We start from the raw sequence: 19,275 nt of genomic DNA on the forward strand, positions 1-19,275 counted from the left end.
TCTCCTGCTCAGATGATTAGGGACCACACAGGGTTAAGGTGTGAATCCAGGACAGATGGAAGACAATTGGAGTCATGAAAAGGACACGTCGGTACTCATTAACACAACAATTATTATTAGGAATATCTATGGGTATGTTATGAAACCACGTTAGAGTAAATAAAATCTAATAGACAATGTTTCTGGAATTTTTCTTGCCTTTATGACCATGGCAAGACCATGGAAACAAGATTTCTCACTATGAACTGTCTAGTTCCTATTCCTGTAGTGAGCTGGAGGTATGAAAGTCCTTTAGCTGGATGGAAACTAGATTTCTCACTATAAACCGTCTAGTTTCTATCCCTGTAAGGGACCTGTGTGAGCAAGAGATATGAGTCCCTTGGCAGTATAAGAACTAGGGATTGTTATCCTTGTAAAGGACCATTGTTAGCTGAAGGTATAAAAGTCCTTTAGCTGGAGGGAAACTAGATTTCTCACTATAAACCGTCTAGTTTCTATCCCTGTAAGGGACCTGTGTGAGCAAGAGATATGAGTCCCTTGGCAGTATAAGAACTAGGGATTGTTATCCTTGTAAAGGACCATTGTTAGCTGAAGGTATAAAAGTCCTTTAGCTGGATGGAAACTAGATTTCTCACTATGAACCGTCTAGTTCCTATCCCTGTAAGGGACCTGTGTGAGTTGGAGGTATAATTGTCTCTTGGCTGTATAAGGACCTGCGTGAGCTGGAGGTATGAAAGTCTTTTAGCTGGATGGAAACTAGATTGCTCACTATGAACCGTCTAGTTCCTATCCCTGTAAGGGACCTGTGTGAGCTGGAGGTATGAAACTCCTTTAGCTGGATAGAAACTAGATTTCTCATCGTAAACCATCTAGTTTCAATCCCTGTAAGGGACCTGTGTGAGCTGGAGAGATAAGTGTCCTTAAGCTGGATGGTAACTAGATTTCTCACCATGAACCATCTAGTTCCTATCCTTTAACAGGACCTGGCCACGATGGAGCAAAAGGTCCTTTACAGGGATAGAAACTAGCTCTCTTTACATGAGTTGGATAGTTCCTATCCCTGTACAGGACCTGACCACTAGGGGGCAAAAGGTAATTTTGCTGGATAGAAAATAGCTCACACACACTGAGCAAGCTATGTCCTATCCCTGTAAAGGACATGATCCTTCTACCGGATAGGAACTAGTCGCAACCCCTGTGGATTTGTGTAACAGCACATGTCAGTTTGCTTCCGGGTAAGGGAACAGAATTGTAAGCCCTTGTCTGATTGGCTTGTTCCAGTGTTACGTCATTCTACACGGACTTCTGAATGTTTTACTGAATAATAAAACATAATTGGTATATCCAGTGCTGATCACATTACTGGCTTTCATGTACATATATGCAGCGAATAAAGGCTTCATATCAAAGGATTAAAGGCATGTGTAAATAAACATGATGTCATTTAGTTGGACCGCAGAACACACAAAGAATATATAGAAATATATATATATATGTATGTATATATATGTATATATATATATATATATATATATATATATATATAATCTGTGTGTCCCATGGTGGGCTTTACCTGATCTAAAACTGTATGGACCGTACCTCCCAAGTGTCCTGATTTCTATTGGGCTGTACTGGGTTTGTATGCAACTGTCTTAACTTTTGCACTTTTGGGGCAGGCTGGAAGCATGTCGCTTTGATGTAATGCAGAAAAAGCTTGCTCATACATACCACCCAGCATTAGGACGATGCTGAAGTTGGCTCCTTATTTGACCAGCTTCGTATTCAAACCAGTAAACAATTATTATAATAAAGCAACACCACAAGAATATTTTTTTACAAAGCACATAATACAACACATCCGCAAAGCATACAAACATGTCTAGACTTTGTGGTATGTTAAAAATAAGGTCACATGCTTGGCACAAATTCACATCACAAAGGATTCTGAGGGGTTAAAATCCATTGGGCCACCCAGATAACAGCACCGATATAAAGGGTTCACCACCCAACACGAAACCTACATGTGTCCAGCCTGCTCAGAAAGGGTGCCCAATGTGCCACCCCTATGTAATAATGCATTTTAAATAACTGGGGATTTCAAGGGGTTAAAATCCATTGGGCCACCAAATCATAGCACGGATACGAAGGGTTCACCCCCCTACATGAAATCTATATGTTTCCAGCCTGGCCAATAGTGTTTTTGCCAATAAAAAGGGTGCCCGACCCCATCATATTAAGCATTTTGAAAAAGTATCTGAGGATTTCGAGGGATAATAATTAATTGTGCGACCCAAATCACAGCACGGACACAAAGGGATCACCGCCCTTCATCCAACCGACATGCTTCTGGCCTGCCCCAAAAGTGGTTTTGCCTATAAAAAGGTGCCCAATGTGCCAACCCCATCCTATTAAACATTTTGAATAAGTAACTGAGGATTTTGAAGGGTAAAAGTCCACTGAACCACCCCTATAACATTCCAAATTTGAAGGGTCCACGTCCCTGTATGAAACCTTCATTTTTCCAGCGTGGCCCAAAAGTGTTTTTTGCCCATAAAAGGGTGTTCCAACCGTATGTAATTAAACACAAAGCCAACATGTTTCCAGCATGATCCAAAAGTGTTTTGTATCGTATCACAGCAGAGATGGTGCACCTGTGTTCTGTTTGGGGCTGAAGGGTCTGGGTGGGGGGCAACAAAGTTGGCAATCTCGCAGGGAATTACAATTGATTATGAGGTGCAATGGTTTTATTCAAATCCATTGGTCTCCTTACATTACATTATAATACCTCTATATAAATCCCACGTTTCCTGCCAGCCTCCAAAGCGGGTTTCCCTACAAAATGGCGCCCATAAACAAGTGCCCAACGCACCAACCTCCAGGTTGGAGGATCTCCAGGGGAGAAGGTCTAGTGGGCCATATGCACTCCAGCACCTATACTAAAGACCCAGTCCCCTATATAAAAACCGTCTCATTCCAGTCTGGTATGTACACATATAGACACTTGTTTATTAATGGATATTATTATTATTTTATAGAGAGTTCTAGTTGACGCCAAACTTCACTCAGCTTGGGAGGCTCAGGCGTGAGGAGGCTGGTGTTTTATATCTATATCCCAGCAGTTTTTATACTCTATGGTAAAATTCTGCGTGTCCTGTAGGGATGACCTAGGGATTCATGACAGATATATGTGTTACAATGTCACGATCGCTTATTTGGGGGGAAAAATTAAACATTTCTATTTTGAAATAGCAATATGCTATCTAATTTGCAAAAAAAAAAATCATTTACAAATTGGATGTTTCTAAACTCAGGACAAATATCAGAATTTAGCGGATCTTGTAAGTCTTTTGTAAAAGAGCGTTTCAAATAAAAGTCAGGACGGTTTTTTTCAATTTTTCACCATATTTTATTATTTTTGATGTACAATATACAGAAAGGGGAGCATAAAACGTATACACATTCAGATTCCCGGGTTTCTAATAAAATACTAATAACAGCGAATACCACATATTTATTTACATCATGATGCCACCGGTCAGCTCTTTATTATTTGTCATCACTGTACTCTCTGTATAGTGTGTGTATATGTGTACATTTTATATATATATATATATATATATATATATATATATATATATATATATATATATATATATATATATATATGAAATTGTCTCTGCCAGAACTATTCTCTAATTCCCGAACGACTACGGCACTGCGCTATATAACATAGAAGGGCTTTGGAAGGCTCAGACACGGCCTCTGGAGGCGGTAATCTCATTTACATATTACAGGAGGAGCTTATTGAACAGCCAGCAGCGTCACGGTAGCCTCAGCAACCCGCCCACTACAATGGAAGCATCGCCCCTCCCACGCTGTGGTACGGCTTGTTACTATGGCTACTAACAGTCGGTAACGGCGTAGAGGGTGTTCTCAGAGAGCAAGGGACTTTGGGTAGGATTTGTCGGTGTTGTCAAAATCGGTCTCGAGTCTCTTAAGGGTTGTTATGGCGGGAAGAAGCGGCGCTCATTGAATAACTGATAACGTACTATTATTATTATTTTCAGGTCTTTTGCTGGGATGGAGTCAGTTATACGCCGCACTCAGGATACTCTGGGGAAGGTGATCAGAAAACCTCCACTCACCGACAAACTACTCGGAAAGCCTCCGTTTCGGTATTTGCACGATATTTTCACTGAGGTGAGGCCGACACGGGCATACCTTAACGGAACAGGAATGAGAGCTGAACTACAACTCCCATGATGCTTGACACCCACGGGTGCTGAGGTTCCACATTAGTCTGATTGTTGCTGTACCTGGGAAGACGTCTATTACTCTGTGTTCCTGGGTGAAAGGAAAACTGTGTGTGTGTGTGTGTGTGTGTGTGTGTGTGTGTGTGTGTGTGTGTGTGTGTGTGTGTGTGTGTGTGTGTGTCTACAGCTACTCTATCTTTCTACCCCCCCTTTCTCTCTATTCTCTCTTTCTCTCTATTCTCTCTCTCTCAACACATAAGTAGGATCACCATTGATTGTCCTGTCTTCCCTTTGTACAGCGCCGCAGAATCTGATGGCGCTATAATGATCAATAAACAATAATATATATTAATTTACTATATTTTGTTTGGGTAGTGTGATTTTTGTGTGGTTTTACAGAGTTTCCACCTGTTGCTGCTATGCTATATTATGTATTTGTATCCTATTACAGCAGATATATTATATACCAATATCGCTGCATGATTTTATTTCCTCTTAAAAACACACGCAGTATCTTGTGCGTATTCAGTGTGTTACTTTTGTTTATTTTTGTTGTAGCAGCCTGGTTGGTGACAAACGAACTGCTGGCAAACACTTATTTCTCGTAAATGTAATTTGCAGGTGATCCGAACTACTGGGTTTTTCGAGGGTTTGTACCCAGAATCAGAACTGAAATCTGATAATGTAAAGGTAAGAATTAACGCTGTTACATGCTCTATAACGAAGGGGGGAGGGGATACACTGTAAAAGTAGGCTGGATAAACACCAATTGAATGAATCTGTTAAAACCTTGGGATACATGTTGGGCATAGTCATGTAAGCCATCTGACATCCCCAGTAGTCATGCACTAATTTATAGGTGTCAAAGATGTGTTTACACTGGGATAAGTGTATTTAAATTGGATATCTGTACTCTGTACAGTGGAAGCGTTTTGTTGTTTGCTCTCCAGAAGCATACTCAATATGCTGAGTGTTCCTATTCCATAACGCTGTACAACATATGTGTATTTAACCTTATGGCGAAAGGTATCTATGCTTTCTTTGTTTGTAATCTACATATTTATCATTTCATGTTTGGAAGACAAAGGAGAAGGCACTTTTGAACATAACATTTTAAATTTAATTTAATAATACTGGGTATGTTGTGTGTATATATACACACACACACACACACACACACACACACAACCACACAACATACCCAGTATTATTATACCACATGCCGTCCTGTTTTCTATGTTGAGCCAGGGTTATCCAGAGTGTAGTAGAGTTCTCTGCTTCCCTGAGGTCAGCTTTTTGGATAACTGAACTGAATTTTGCCCGATATAAACTTCAACTAAAGACTTCGATTCTGGTTGTGGTTCTCTTTAGGATAAGGATGCCAAGATCAGCTTCCTGCAGAAGGCCATCGATGTGGTTGTGCTGGTGACTGGGGAACCTCTAGCTGTGAAGCCTGCTAGAGTTGTAGCTGGACATGAACCAGAACGTACCAACGAGCTTCTGCAAGCAATCGGCAAATGCTGCTTGAACAAGGTAAGCCCGAGATTAACCTTTAATTAATGCTTTTAATAACAACCTAGGCTATTTCACTAGGGTTATTTTACCAACCTTACCATCTCCCCACCAGCCTCTCCTTTTTAAAGATCTTAAAGTGCAAATCTTGTAAATCAAGGTACAAATATAAACTTTGCTACCAGACAATGATAAAAATGTAAAAATAAAGAAGAAAAACACTGTATGACCAAGTATGTTGAAGCCCCTCCTCATTGAGTTTAGGTCTTTCAGCCTCACTCTGTGCTAGCAGGTGTATAAAATCAATCAAATAGACATGCCATCTTCATAGAGAAAAAAAAAATATCAGTAGAATGGGTTGTACTGAAAGCTCAGTGACTTTAAACGCTTCACTGACATAGGATGCCACTATTGTCACTTTGCAACATTTCTAGGAGTAAGAACAGCTCAGCCACGAAGTGGTAGACCACAAACAATCGCAGATCGGGGCTGCGGAGTGCTGAAGCGTGTAGCGTGCAAAAATCATTACTCACTACAGAGCTCCAAACTGCCTCTAGAAGCAACATCAGCAGAAACATTGAACATCAGGAACTTCACGAAACGTGTTTTCATGGCCGAGCATCTGCACACGTTTGGCATCCGCTAACTCTAGATAACATGCTGCTCCAGAGTCCAGTGACGGTGTGCTTGGCGTTTCACATAGTGAAGTTCATCTTGAAGGAAGGGAGGACAGACTGCATTTAAGCATAAGGCCATTACATACTAATGAGGATGAACAACTGGGCACTGGGGTTATAGGTGACTGTCTTATTTGCATAACAACAAATACATTGAAGGGAAGTCTAAACAAAATTGACTATTTACTGTTTTTGGATTTGCAGAATGTCTAGTTTGTATTGAATCAAATGTCCAGCATTTTAATAATAACGAATATTATATATTATAATAACAATATATAATAATGATATTTTTCAAGCCACTCTGCAATTTTTGATGTGCCATGAAAATGGGTCAGTAGTCCTCCAGTTGATGGAAGTCCATTGTGAGAGGTCTTCTTGTCCCCAGTAGAGTAGCTCGTTTTCAAGATAAAACATTGTGGAGATGCATAGTAAAGTTCATACTTTGAAGTACATGTTTTTGTATGATATTCCCTGTCTTGAATTAACTGTGCCCATCACGGAACAAAAAAAAAAAAACAAAAAGTTTTCTTCCAAGACCAAGTGAAACAGAAGACTTGTAAAGCTGCTGAACTACTAAGTACTAGCAAAAAATATTGATTCTTAGTGATGTATCTTATTTTTCCAAGATGGCATTGCTATAACCTGTCTGTTGTAATGACTTGGTAATTGTTTGTGCAGCTGTCCAGTGAAGATGCTGTCAGAAGAGTTCTGGCTGGTGAGAAACCAGAACTCAAAGGAAAGCCACCGTCAACGACCAAATCTCAGGACAAAAAAGATGCCAAACCAGAAGAGCGGCGCACCCACAGGGAGACTGATGTGAGTTGGCCCTAATTGCAAAGACCTCACTACTAGGACTCTAAAGCAAAAACATGTTTTTGGAGACAAGCCAATTTTGGCAATTAATTGGCCGTGTGCAACCTATGGTGCCCTTTGCATGAGGCCTTACTTGATAGGGACTGCAAATCATAGAATAATAATTCTGTGGAACAACCGTTCCTCTGTATCGCAATCAGTCTATGCAGAAGTCCCACGGAAAAATATTTTTCAACTTGAGCGTAAAATACAATGCTATGTACAGTAAGTTGGCATTGAGAAAAGAACTGGGTTTGTCTCATTTCCTATAAACTTTCTTTGTCTGCAGACTAGTGGCTGCCAATATCAGCCATGTGATATTTTGGGTGAGTTCGCAACGCAAACACCACACGGACTCATTTCTTTATGGCAATGCTAATGAAGTCCGTTCTCTATAGACTTTGATTACAGTGTCTGGCAGGGTGATTAACGATGAGTGGTTTTGTATTGTTTACTGCAGGTAGTATGGCAAAAAACTCAGAGTGTTTGTCTAGTAGACCGGACTCGCGTAACAGAACTAGCACAATAGGTTTAATGCAGCTGTCTAAAAACAGTGTATTATACAAAAACTAAAGAAAAAGCTAAATATTATGGAAAACTGAGATAAACAGGTTTGTTTTTTACTCAATGCTAACCTACATTACTGTATACAGCCAGGTATTGTAGACTTCCTCTTTAGGTTTTTAATGCATCCTTTGAATTACAAATCTTTAAAGAATGTTGTCAATTTCAATACATAAATGAACCCTTTACCATAGATTGTTTATAATACATTCTGCATAAAATATCTCTCATCATCCATTGCATTGTTTATAGAATAGATCTTTCTCTACTAATCTCATTGTAGAGTCAAGTATGTTTGGGAATTTGTCTCGTCTAATAATGTCTATAAGACCATAATTAACCTTGAAGTGCAAATCCTTAAGTTGTTGAAACAAGGGAGATGGTTTGAGGATGATGGTGCACTGGGTGCAGGGAGCATTGCTTTGGCAGTAGTGATTTCATAGTGCCCAATATGAAATTCAGTAACTCGGGATGATGATGTGTGGTCAGGTGCCCTTCTAACCCTCTATCTTCATAACACTGGGGTTGCTATGACAAATTAAACCAGTCTCTTGGTTTCTGTGATGCCTCTGTTTCATTCATCCAGAAAAAGGAAAGCAATAATGTCTTTCTAATCAAACTGCTGCCAGATATGTTATTCTGCACAGGTAAATTAATTTGTAGATGCACCTGATTATACTACATTAATCCCTGTTTATGTTTTAGGACAAAAGAGAACTTGATATTAGGGAGAGAAGCGGAAGTAGGGAGAGGAAAGAAAGACAGCGACAGCAAGAAGTGGAGCAGAAACATCCCGAGAGGGTGAAAGAACAAAGGAAGGAGAGAGATGGAGCAATGGAGAAAGATGGAATCCGGGAAAGGGAAAAAAATGACAAAGAAAAAAGAACAAGCGAGAGTCAACATGAAACCGAAAAAGACAGAACCAAAGAGAAATCTAGACGCGAGAAAGGCAAAGAGAGGAGAAGTGAAGGCAGCAGAGGAAAAGAGAGGGAGAAGGACAAAAGCAAGGATCGAGAGAGAGGACGGGAAAGAGATAGAGACCATGAAAAGGAGAGGCACAGGGAGAAGGATCTTGAAAGGGAAAGGAGAAAAGAACGTATGAGAGATGAGGAAAGTCAAAGAGCAAGAGATGAAGAAACTCGTGATGACCCAGAGAGGCTGGAAAATAAGGTCAGTACCTGCTACGAGGTGCTTGCATTTGGTTCATATCATTTGTTCACAATAGTTATAAAATATTACTATACTTTTTTTTTTTTTTTTTGAAAAGTAACTTTTTAACATCTGGGTATAAATAAACACTGTATAAAGATCTGTATTATACAAATGTAATAATCCATGGGAATCTCCAGATCTTATTGTATGCGTGTTTTTGCGTGTCTATATTCCTTGGTCTTACCAATTTGATGAATCGCTAAGAGGATTTGGCCTATGTCTAATATTTATACTGCTGTGAAACAGGAAGTCGGGGTTGAACATCTTCCTGTTCCTAGTCACCCAGGTGTACTAACAATTGCAAAATACCAATGGGAATAAACTTCAAATATATTTTTGTTTTATATGAATTCATAGGGGTGCCAATAACTGAGCCACACAGATTTCACAATTCTTTTTTAAAACATTTTCTTGGGGGATAAACCTGTATTGTGTTTGCAATTACTTGAGATATATACCGTATTTGCTCGATTATAAGACAAGGTTTTTTCCAGAGCAAATGCTCTGAAAAATATCCCTCGTCTTATAATCAGGGTCGTCTTATAATCAGACCTCAAATAGGTCTGATTATGAGACTAAGATCCAGATCCCCCGCAGCGATGCAGGGGACCTGGATCCTCCTGTGTTATGCCTCCCAACTTACCGGTGCTTCTGAGTCCCCGGTGCTTAGTCCGGGCTGCGTGTAGAGCTGTACGCGATATAATGGCGTAGAGCTCTACACGATACAATCGCGTAGAGCTCTACACGATCCTCCTGTGTTATGCGCCCCCCCCAACTCAGAAGCACCGGTACGTTTGGAGGAGGGAGGGGGAGTGTTAAATGGGGGGTGTAAGGCATTTCTGGAGGCAGAGTGCTCTGTGAAATGCCTTTTACCTCCCTACATGCCACTCTGCCCCATAATATGCCTTTTAACCCCCTAAATGCCAGAGTGGCATATAGGGGTATAAGGCATTTCTGGAGGCAGAGTGGCACATAGGGGGTCAAAAGGCATATCATGGGGCACAGTGGCATATAGAGGGTTAAAAGGCGTATCATGGGGCACAGTGGCATTTAGAGGGTTAAAAGGCATATCATGGGGCACAGTGGCATATATGGGGTATAAGGCATTTCTGGGGCAGAGTGGCAAGCCTGGGGCAGATGTGCATAACTGGGGGGGCAGGTTGAAAAAAAAAAAGAAATAAAAACTAAATATTTTTCGCAATCATAGCTTTTATTAACAAACAATTGTTCACATAGTTTACATGAACTAACATTTACTGGTAAAACTTTTTTCCTATAGGGTCGTCTTATATTCAGGCTTTTTCTTTTTTTCATAAGTTAATATTCAGATTTTGGGGGGTCGTCTTATAATCAGGGTCGTCTTATAATCGAGCAAATACGGTATATATATATATATATATATATATATATATATATATATATATAAAAGCAGAGTATTTTTTTTTTTTTGAAGAATGGACCAACGTGTTTAAACAATAAAGAAAACTTTCACAGCATTCTTCACTTATGTTTACCAAGGCTGCCAATATTAGCGGAGGTCACTGTGTATATGTGTATGTATATATATGTATGTGTATAGTGTGTGTGTATGTATATGTATATGTATATAGATATATATATATATATATATATATATATATATATGACAACACTTGTTTTTCTGTTGATAGCATAAAAGACCAGAAGAACATACAAAGAAAGCTTCAGCTATCTCTGCGAAAGAGAGCAAGTCTGCAGCAGATAGAGAGGTAAGAGAATACTTGGATGTTGAGTGTAATTTCTGTATGGAAGCATTGGTGGGTCAACAGAACATTCTTCATATTTAATGAAATAACTTTATTTCAGTAAGTTTCTGTTTGATTAAACATAGCATTGTTTTGTTTTACATTACTGCAAAAGAAGATGTTTTGACTCCTACACCCCTTTCTGTAATGTAGGCAGTACAATGATTGTTAAATCTTTAAAAAGTAAAAAAATAACATCTAAACATACTTTGATAAGTGTTTACAGAACGTTTGAAAGCCAAGTTGGAGGTCAATGAATAAAACTGCTGGTGACAGAACAGTTACAAAGCAAAAACCTCAATATATTCAAATTTTACCAGTTTTATAAAGATTGTAAATATTATTTATAGTACCTTAATTGTCATCCATTTTTATTCTTTATCATTAATTGCAAAAAATCTCCATGCATTTGTGTCCAAATTACAATTTTTTTCTTTTCACATTATTCTTAGGAGACTTTCTATTTAATGAAAAATAAAAAGTTTTATAATTCTGTTTATATAATACACCCCAAATCCACTTGGTATAATGTTAACCCCTTAATGACAAAGCCCGTACATGTATATGGCTCAAAATGCATTGTTTTCAATGGGTTTAGGGACCGCCCATTGTCCTTAAGGGGTTAAAAAGAGGACTCCAAGTTATTATTTTTCTTACTAAGGTGCTTACGAGTTCCACAAAAATCACTCGGCCTTCTGCCTCAAAACTTCGAGAGAGACGACCAGCCAAAGGGGAAGGAGAAGGTAAGTTTCTTTTTCTTGGTAGAGAGTAAAAGTTTGAAGAAGACACAGCCTTTGGCTGTAAATAACCTCTACACCTTGCAATGTTTTGTGTCTAGGGGGAGAGAGAGGGTACATTCATGAGTTGAAATTTGGGTCCATGCGCAAGCTGTTATATCTCTAATTATCAGAGAGTCGCTTTGCCTTAACCTGCGTTTTGGAGGCAGTTTTAAAATTCTGTCCTTTAAAAAGACAAATCTCTTTTCCCATTATATGGTTGTTCAGGTGTTGCTGGAGTGTTTAACCTCGTACTTCTGGTAAATGAGCAGAGACCCTAAAGTAACACTCCAGTTCCCAATGCCACCCCACCTTTGCTTGTCAAGTACTTTAATATGCATTAGTTCAACTCCTCGGAAGTCGTGAGTCAGTCAGTGCAGGGGTTGGTTAGCTTCTAGTATGGTGTGCATGTGCACTGGCAATCTAAAAGTGTGTCCAACTTAATTAAATGAATTAAAACACAGTTGCCTTTGCAGTGAATTTGATATGATTACCTGCAGGTTATAGACAGCTTGTGCTGGCAGTCTGCAGCAATCTCCTTCTTCTAGTGTTGGTTTGTTACCAAGATGCTGTCTGAAATGTCTTGTTTAATCTTTGCAGGGGACTCGGGCAGTGATCAAGGTAAGATTCTACAAATCCCTTAGTCCCAATGTTTTTGGGCCTGGGTGCCCAAATTTCTGGATGAAACCAAGTTGCAGACCTCAAAGTGCCAACACTCTACACAACAGACACACACTTGTACATCACACAGCTTTATTTTAGCAAGGTGCTGAGGGCGCACTGAACAGAGGTCTTGTGCCCCCACCACAGTAATTCAGTAAGGTTAGAATTGGGGAGCAAGATATGGAGAGATGACAAGAAAGAAGAGGTAAAGTGCAAAGGAGGAGATAATGTGCAGGCAATCTCCACAAACGGCCCTGCTCCTCCAGCGGCCGGCAATACCGGCCACCTTTGGAAAGAGCAGACACCGAGCAGTCAGCAGCCTGGCAGTATGCCACAACAGAGGCCTTGGCATGCTCATTGTGGCACGCGTGCCATGGGTTTGCCATCACTGCCTTAGTAGTACATATTTTTAAATTTGTTTATAGAGCCTTAAGCTGAACTATGATCATTTGAGCATGAAAAACTTTATAGAATACATCCATATTTTGTTTTTGTGACGGAGACTTGTATTCAGACTGAGTAGCTCCGCCGTAGAGATCTTTCTTGCCGATGAAAGCTCAATTGCTCGAGGTATTAACCCTTCATATTTCCCCAAACATTATAGAATTAGGGGTATGGTTTTTTTGTTTTTATGAATATTAAGTATATAATTAAATGCAAAAAGGTTTCTACCCATTTCAAAAGCATCCTTGTTTGTTTTTATACACCGATCAGCCATAACATTTTGACCACTGACAGGTGAAGTGAAGAACACTGATAATGTTGTTATCATGACACCTGTCTGTGGGTGGATATATTGGGCAGCAAGTGAACATTTTATCATCAGTCAATGTGTTAGAAGCAGGAAAAATGGGCAAGCGTAAGGATCTGAGCGACTTTGACAAGGGCCAAATTGTGATGGCTAGATGACTGGGTCAGAGGGGTGCGGTTGTAGTGTATATAATAATTTTAGGGTTTTTTTTGGCATCTCATTTTAATCATATGTGCATTCTGTTTGCAGAGGTCCCATCCACACAGACTCTCACTCCTGAAAATGCAGATGCTGTAGATGGTCAATCCAATATGATTGCACAAAGGTAATTCCAGTGTTTATAATCCCACCAGAAGTGATTACTTTTAGTATGCATTTTTGGCAATTTCCTCCTCTGTGTTTGTTTTGGCACATCTAGTAATGTGCCTTGCCTCCCTAAGCTTAGCCTCTTTGAAAATAATAGAAATATATAAAACATAATTATAAGTGATAATAGATAAAAAGAAATTGTCTAAAAAGAAATAAAGCACATTTTTGCAATCTTTTTTTGCAAACCTATTGTCTTCTATACTGTACGTGCCACAGCTGAACCATCATCCAATTTATGTTCAGCAACATCTGATCAGTCATACCCCGCATACAGTGCCCTCCACTAATATTGGCACCCTTGGTAAATATGAGTAAAAAAGGCTGTGAAAATGGTCTTTATTGTTTAATCCATTGATTATTCTCCTTTCATGGATATCAAACAATTTCAAGCACAACACAGGTTTATCAAAAAATGTTACCATTATTGGCACCCTTTTATTCAATCCTTTGTGCTACCTGTCAAGATAGCAGTTCTGAGTCTTCTATAATGCCTGATAAGGTTGGAGACTACAAGGGATCCGAGACCCTTTCTCCATACTGAATCTCTCCAGATCTTTCACATTTTGAGGTAGCTCTCCTCTTCAGTTCACCCCACATGTTTTCTATGAGGTTCAAGTCAGAGGACAAGGATGTCATGGTAGGTTTGGTCAGTCAAAAAATGTTGTTGATTTTGATGGATGTTTTGGATCATTGTCCTGCTGGAAAATAGCTAATGCCGTGTATCCTAACCAAATGTCCAGGTCCACCATATTAAACCATGAGATACTTTTTCATATTGGCTACCTCTCTGTGTGTGTGCAAAACCCACCTCTTAATTGCCAAAAAAACTCTTAAAATCAACCTTTTTGATCCCAAGATGCAACTACCTTCTGCAGTTCTCCAGCTGTGATCCTTGGAGATTTTTTGGCCACTCGAACCATCCTCTTCACAGTGCGTTGAGACAATATAGACACGTGTCCTCTTCCAGGTTGATTTAGAACATTTCTAGGTCCAGTTGCCCTGATGGTGGAAATGGGCATTTCCAATGCTTTTGCTATTTCCTTTTAGCCACTTCCCATTTTGTGAAGCTCAGCAACCTTTGGCGCATTTGTGCTGAATGACCAAGGGAATTTCTCCTTTGTGTCCCCTAATATTTATACCCCTGTGAAATAGGAAGTCATATTTAACAATTTCCCATTCCCAGTCACCCAAGTGTACTAAAAATTTAAAATTTCATTTGGAATATACTTCAAATATATTTTCCTCATGAATTCATAGGGGTGCCAATAATTATGTTACACATATTAAACATTTTTTGGGGGGGTAAATCTGTGTTGCGTTTGCATTTTTTATACTTAATGGTTTTGGGGGTAGTTTTTTGTATATATTTTTATTTATATTGGAAGGGGCACTTTATTTCATCCACTATTGATGATAATGGATGAGCCGTTTTTTGGAACATGCCACCTGTTTGACTTTTTATTAAAAGTGTTTTCTTTGTTGCAGGCGTATCCCTCGTCCTGGAAGTGCACGGCCTGCTCCGCCAAGAATCAAACACCAGGGCAGCACAGACACTCCTGTTCCAGAAAGGTGAAATTATACTCTAACACCATGTATTTTATTTCTGTATTTTTTTTTTTAATTTTCAAGATGAGCTTGGTACTGAGAAGGTCCTTGAGTACCGTTTCATGATTTATTTCTGTAGAACAAAACTAGGAGAAAGTCTTGCATAGTGAATACACTACATAGTTTTATAACATACATAGAGTACATTAAATGGACAGTCTAGTGTCTTACGCAGCCTCACCGGTGTAGAAGGCATGTTCAAGTACTTAATATGCATAATTTAACTTCTATTAACACATTTTCTTATCTTTAGGAGTGGCTAAAGCACATCATTAGTGTGGCAATTAGCCTAAACTTAGTAGCCAATAGGTGACTGTAAGGTGCTCTCATTGCGCATGTGCACATAGTACTAGATCAGGCTATCCCTTCTGGTAGGTGTCAGTACTGACATGATGAGGTCATGATGACAGAGATGATTGCTCCCTCTGCTGGCTGATCGCATACATTGGGATCAGCAATGCAAGACTATGGAGTACTACGTGTGTGTGTGTGTATACATATATAAACATATATATATATATATATATATATATATGTGTGTGTGTGTGTGTGTGTGTGTGTGTGTGTGTGTAAAGCATGGGTATGGCCCTCTTAAATGTTAGAATATATATGTGGGCTATTACTGTAATGAATTGATGCAGAACATAAATTGGGTCACTGTTTTTTGTTTTTTTACCTCGCTAATAATTATTCTTAAAATTATTTTAGCAGAAGCCCCTACTTGACCTGAACAAAACTATGTATAATTTTATTGGATACATTATATATGGAAAAGTGGTTTAACAAACATATGGTAAAAAATCTCAAACTCCACCATGGTCTTGAAAAGGTTAAGGACCATTTACATGGCAATACAGATCACTGTTTTGGTCAAATGGAGGGAGTTGGGCTATTTATCTTGCTAACTAAACTATGCATTAAGTGGCTTAAAACGGACCTGCATAATGCATAGTTAGATTTGTGAGATCTGGTTCTTAAGCACTTTATTTCAAAGTCTACAGTTAAACGTTTTCCTTGTATTTGGATTTTATAATAAATCTAGATGGAAGCTAATGATGTCCTTTCGGATCTAGATTTTGTTAGTGTTTTTTTCAATTTGTGGTCTTTTGTCTGTGTCAGGGTCAGCAGTGGAAAGGCTGTTTCTGGTGTCATTGTAGACCAGCAAAAAAAGGAAGACGATGACGAGGAGTTTATAGTGGAGGAAGCATCACCACAACCGCCAGATATGCCTGAAATGGAGCTGGTGAGTCTTTCTTAAGACTAGTTTATGTAGGCCTCGAGAGTCTCCGAGCTGCTACAGATAACAATACTTTCACCGCTGCTAGTTTATAGCCACCACAACGCACACTGTTACTGCTGCTGATCTTGGTGGTCTGTTATTTGCCAGAACTTTTATCCTGAGAAATCTGACCATTGGCGTTGACTCTTTCAGACAGTGTTTCTCTCTCTTTCCAGGACACACAAATAAATCTGAATGGCGATGACAATCATGGTAAGATTCCCCTGCCAGTCCTGTTAGTAAATGTGTAGAGTTTTGAGGGCGGACTCAGGTGGTCACAATGCCGGTACCTTTGGTTATACCAGAGATAATACAGACTAAAAGGATGCTCTAGCCATCATACGGACTTTAAAGTGTCATTCACATGTGCAGTAACAACTGATTTCAGTGGGAGAGCTTTCCTGACGCTTTTATGGCTGCTTCAAGCTACTTAATCCCCCCCCAAAAGAATCTCTGTTTACATGAAATCAGTATGGGCCCTATTACTGGAGTGTGTGATATATATATATGTATATATATATATAAATATGTGTGTGCGTAAAGGGGCAGGATGGGTACGAGTAGGACCAACTAAGACTGGGTTACAATAGTCAAGGCAGGAGATCTTGTGTTAGAAACGAATGTGGGCAATGTTTTTAAGATGGGGTGAACGAGAGGTCAGAGTCAAGGGTAACACCAAGGAAGTGAGCATAAGGGGACAAGGAGATACACTATAGACATTGAGGGAGACTGATAAGGGGAAGTTAGCATTGGAGGGAAGATGCGGAGCTCTCTGAAGCCACCAAAGTGCATCCAGGACATCACAGGCAGTGTTTCCTCTTAAGTGTGTGGTTTTTTTTTATACCTTTATATCACCTTTTGCCTTTTCTAGAAATTTGAAACATAGATTTAAGGCAGAAGGACATTTAGATTTTGGAATAATGTTCTGGATTATTGATTAGCCATTTAAAGCTTATTTATACCAATAAAAACCCTTGAATGGCTAGTAATTATATACAATTATACAATTCTTAACATGTTCTGGTTTTACAGGCAGTCTTGTCAAGAAAATCTTAGAAACAAAGAAAGATTACGAAACGCAACCAGATGCCACAAATAAGGTAAGGGATTTTTTACCACTATATAAAAATTAACGATCGCCTTTTGCCTCTATATCCACTTTATACATGGACCCCATGGAGCAAATGTATGCTGTATTAGACAGGAGGTGCAGAAGCCAGATGATGAAAATGGATTTATAGTGTGCAGTGATGAACATTCAGTTCCAATCTTTGTACGCAGATATATTGCAGGTTTATTGGAGGAGAATGTTTTTTTATCTGTAAATCGCTGTAATTCAATGGTTTTACAGTGTGAAAGATAGAATTCATTTCTCTTCAGGATAAGATACTGCTGTCTGAAAATGGGAGGAAAAGGGAGAAGGATTTAGTGACGAGGGAAATTGAGAAGTTGCGGAGCTCCATCCAGATTTTATGCCGCAGTGCACTGCCGCTAGGTAAAATCATGGACTACATCCAGGAGGACGTGGACACCATGCAGAACGAGCTGCACATGTGGAGACGAGAGAACCGCCAGCTTGCAGAAATGCTCCTGAGAGAGCAGAGGTAATGAAAAACCAGTGGGTGCATTTCAAATATTGTATAAATATCACACATTTAGCTGTACAACACACACACCAACCAAGCAAAGGGGACTATCACATTTTATGGAAGGGCATTGTAAAGTGAATTAAGTCAACACAACAATAGAAATATGCTCTTTCTTTAAAGTTTTCAGTGGGTATACATATATTCATATGCCTCTTCTCTGTAAATACTTACCCTAGGCCTGCTCCTTCCCTAGGTCACTAACCTTTGCACCGCCATCCTCTCTGTGCTCTGTGTTGTATATAATCACTATTACAAACTTGTGTTTAAACTCGCATAAATAAATGTTGAACTCGTATACACTTCTTAAGAGTTGGGTTGACTTTGGTTGGGGGTTGATAAAGACCTGCATTTTTTTTTAATGTATTTATATTGATTCATACTTACCCTTCCATCACTTAGTATAAGTGTAACTATACTTTAATTCCTCATCTTTTTGGGGCACAATATTGACTTTGTGCGTTCCATAGTTTGTTTTTTTATTAAATATAATTTAATGTTATATGTGCTTTATACCCCCTCGTTATTTTCTTCTTACCCTCCACTCCACATTACACTGCAGCTGGAAAAAAATAAATTTCACATACACTCATCTACTAACAAGCAACTTGTATGAGTTGTATAGAAGGGCATGCAACCTCCATCAAATCAAACTCATCATCAACAGACACTGGGTTTCTATCATTTATTCTGCTGGAGATCAGGGCACGTTTGGAATCAGTAATTTTTACATAATTATAGTTTCACTCGTGTATGTAAATGTAAGATGTCTTTCCGGTTCTTTATTTAGTATCACTGATGCAGCTCTGGAGCCTCTGAAGGCAGAACTCGTGGAACTTGACCAACAGATCAAAGAAAACCAGGACAAAATCTGCACAGTGAAGGGAAATATTCTGCGCAACGAAGAGAAAATCCAGAGAATGGTCCGGGGTATCAGCGTTTCATCCAAAGGGTGAATAGTAGATATGCCTTTTCCCCCACTTGTAGACTATATATTTTTGCCGGTGTGTAATATGTCCTGTTTAAAAACTGAAACCTGAATTTGTATTCACACTTCTGTCACAAATATTTATACTGAGCTAAATCACGCGTTAATAAAATATTTATAAATAAGAGGAATGGTCTCTCTGATGAATTCACTCCCCGCTGCGGCACGGTGGATTGTTTATGTTCTTTTTGTGCGTTGTGTGCCACGTGATCAGGATTACATGTCTGAACAAGGAAGATAATTCCTCACTACACACTATTGTTCATATCGTTCAATCTTAAAACTGCCTGGTAGTTTATTTCTTCAATAAGCCGATTGTGATCTGTTTTATTGGAACATTG

The 19,275-nt window shown here is 39.2% G+C and overlaps 1 protein-coding gene across 1 annotated transcript; it reads left to right on the top strand.

The window, feature by feature from the left end:
• Nucleotides 1-4,048: 4,048 nt before the first annotated feature.
• On the top strand, nucleotides 4,049-19,059 carry TRAF3IP1 (TRAF3 interacting protein 1). The gene is made up of 15 exons (XM_053471071.1): nucleotides 4,049-4,200; nucleotides 4,875-4,943; nucleotides 5,625-5,786; nucleotides 7,124-7,261; nucleotides 8,567-9,031; nucleotides 10,744-10,821; nucleotides 11,519-11,600; nucleotides 12,234-12,254; nucleotides 13,297-13,372; nucleotides 14,902-14,985; nucleotides 16,141-16,264; nucleotides 16,477-16,513; nucleotides 17,333-17,400; nucleotides 17,681-17,904; nucleotides 18,737-19,059. The coding sequence occupies exons 1-15, from the start codon at nucleotides 4,081-4,083 to the stop codon at nucleotides 18,900-18,902; spliced, it is 1,914 nt and encodes a 637-aa protein (XP_053327046.1). The 5' UTR covers nucleotides 4,049-4,080; the 3' UTR covers nucleotides 18,903-19,059.
• Nucleotides 19,060-19,275: the final 216 nt, after the last annotated feature.

Source organism: Spea bombifrons, chromosome 7 (genome assembly GCF_027358695.1).
Source record: "Spea bombifrons isolate aSpeBom1 chromosome 7, aSpeBom1.2.pri, whole genome shotgun sequence".
NCBI classification, from domain to species: Eukaryota; Metazoa; Chordata; class Amphibia; order Anura; family Pelobatidae; genus Spea; species Spea bombifrons.

What these genes read in the sequence shown, in the direction of transcription:
- TRAF3IP1 (XM_053471071.1), top strand. Translation starts at nt 4,081, where the DNA reads ATGGAGTCAGTTATACGCCGCACTCAGGATACTCTGGGGAAGGTGATC. An exon ending in CAGAGAGGCTGGAAAATAAG is followed by an intron (nt 9,032 to 10,743) that starts GTCAGTACCTGC and finishes TTCTGTTGATAG; the next exon opens with CATAAAAGACCAGAAGAACA. An exon ending in ATATGCCTGAAATGGAGCTG is followed by an intron (nt 16,265 to 16,476) that starts GTGAGTCTTTCT and finishes CTCTCTTTCCAG; the next exon opens with GACACACAAATAAATCTGAA.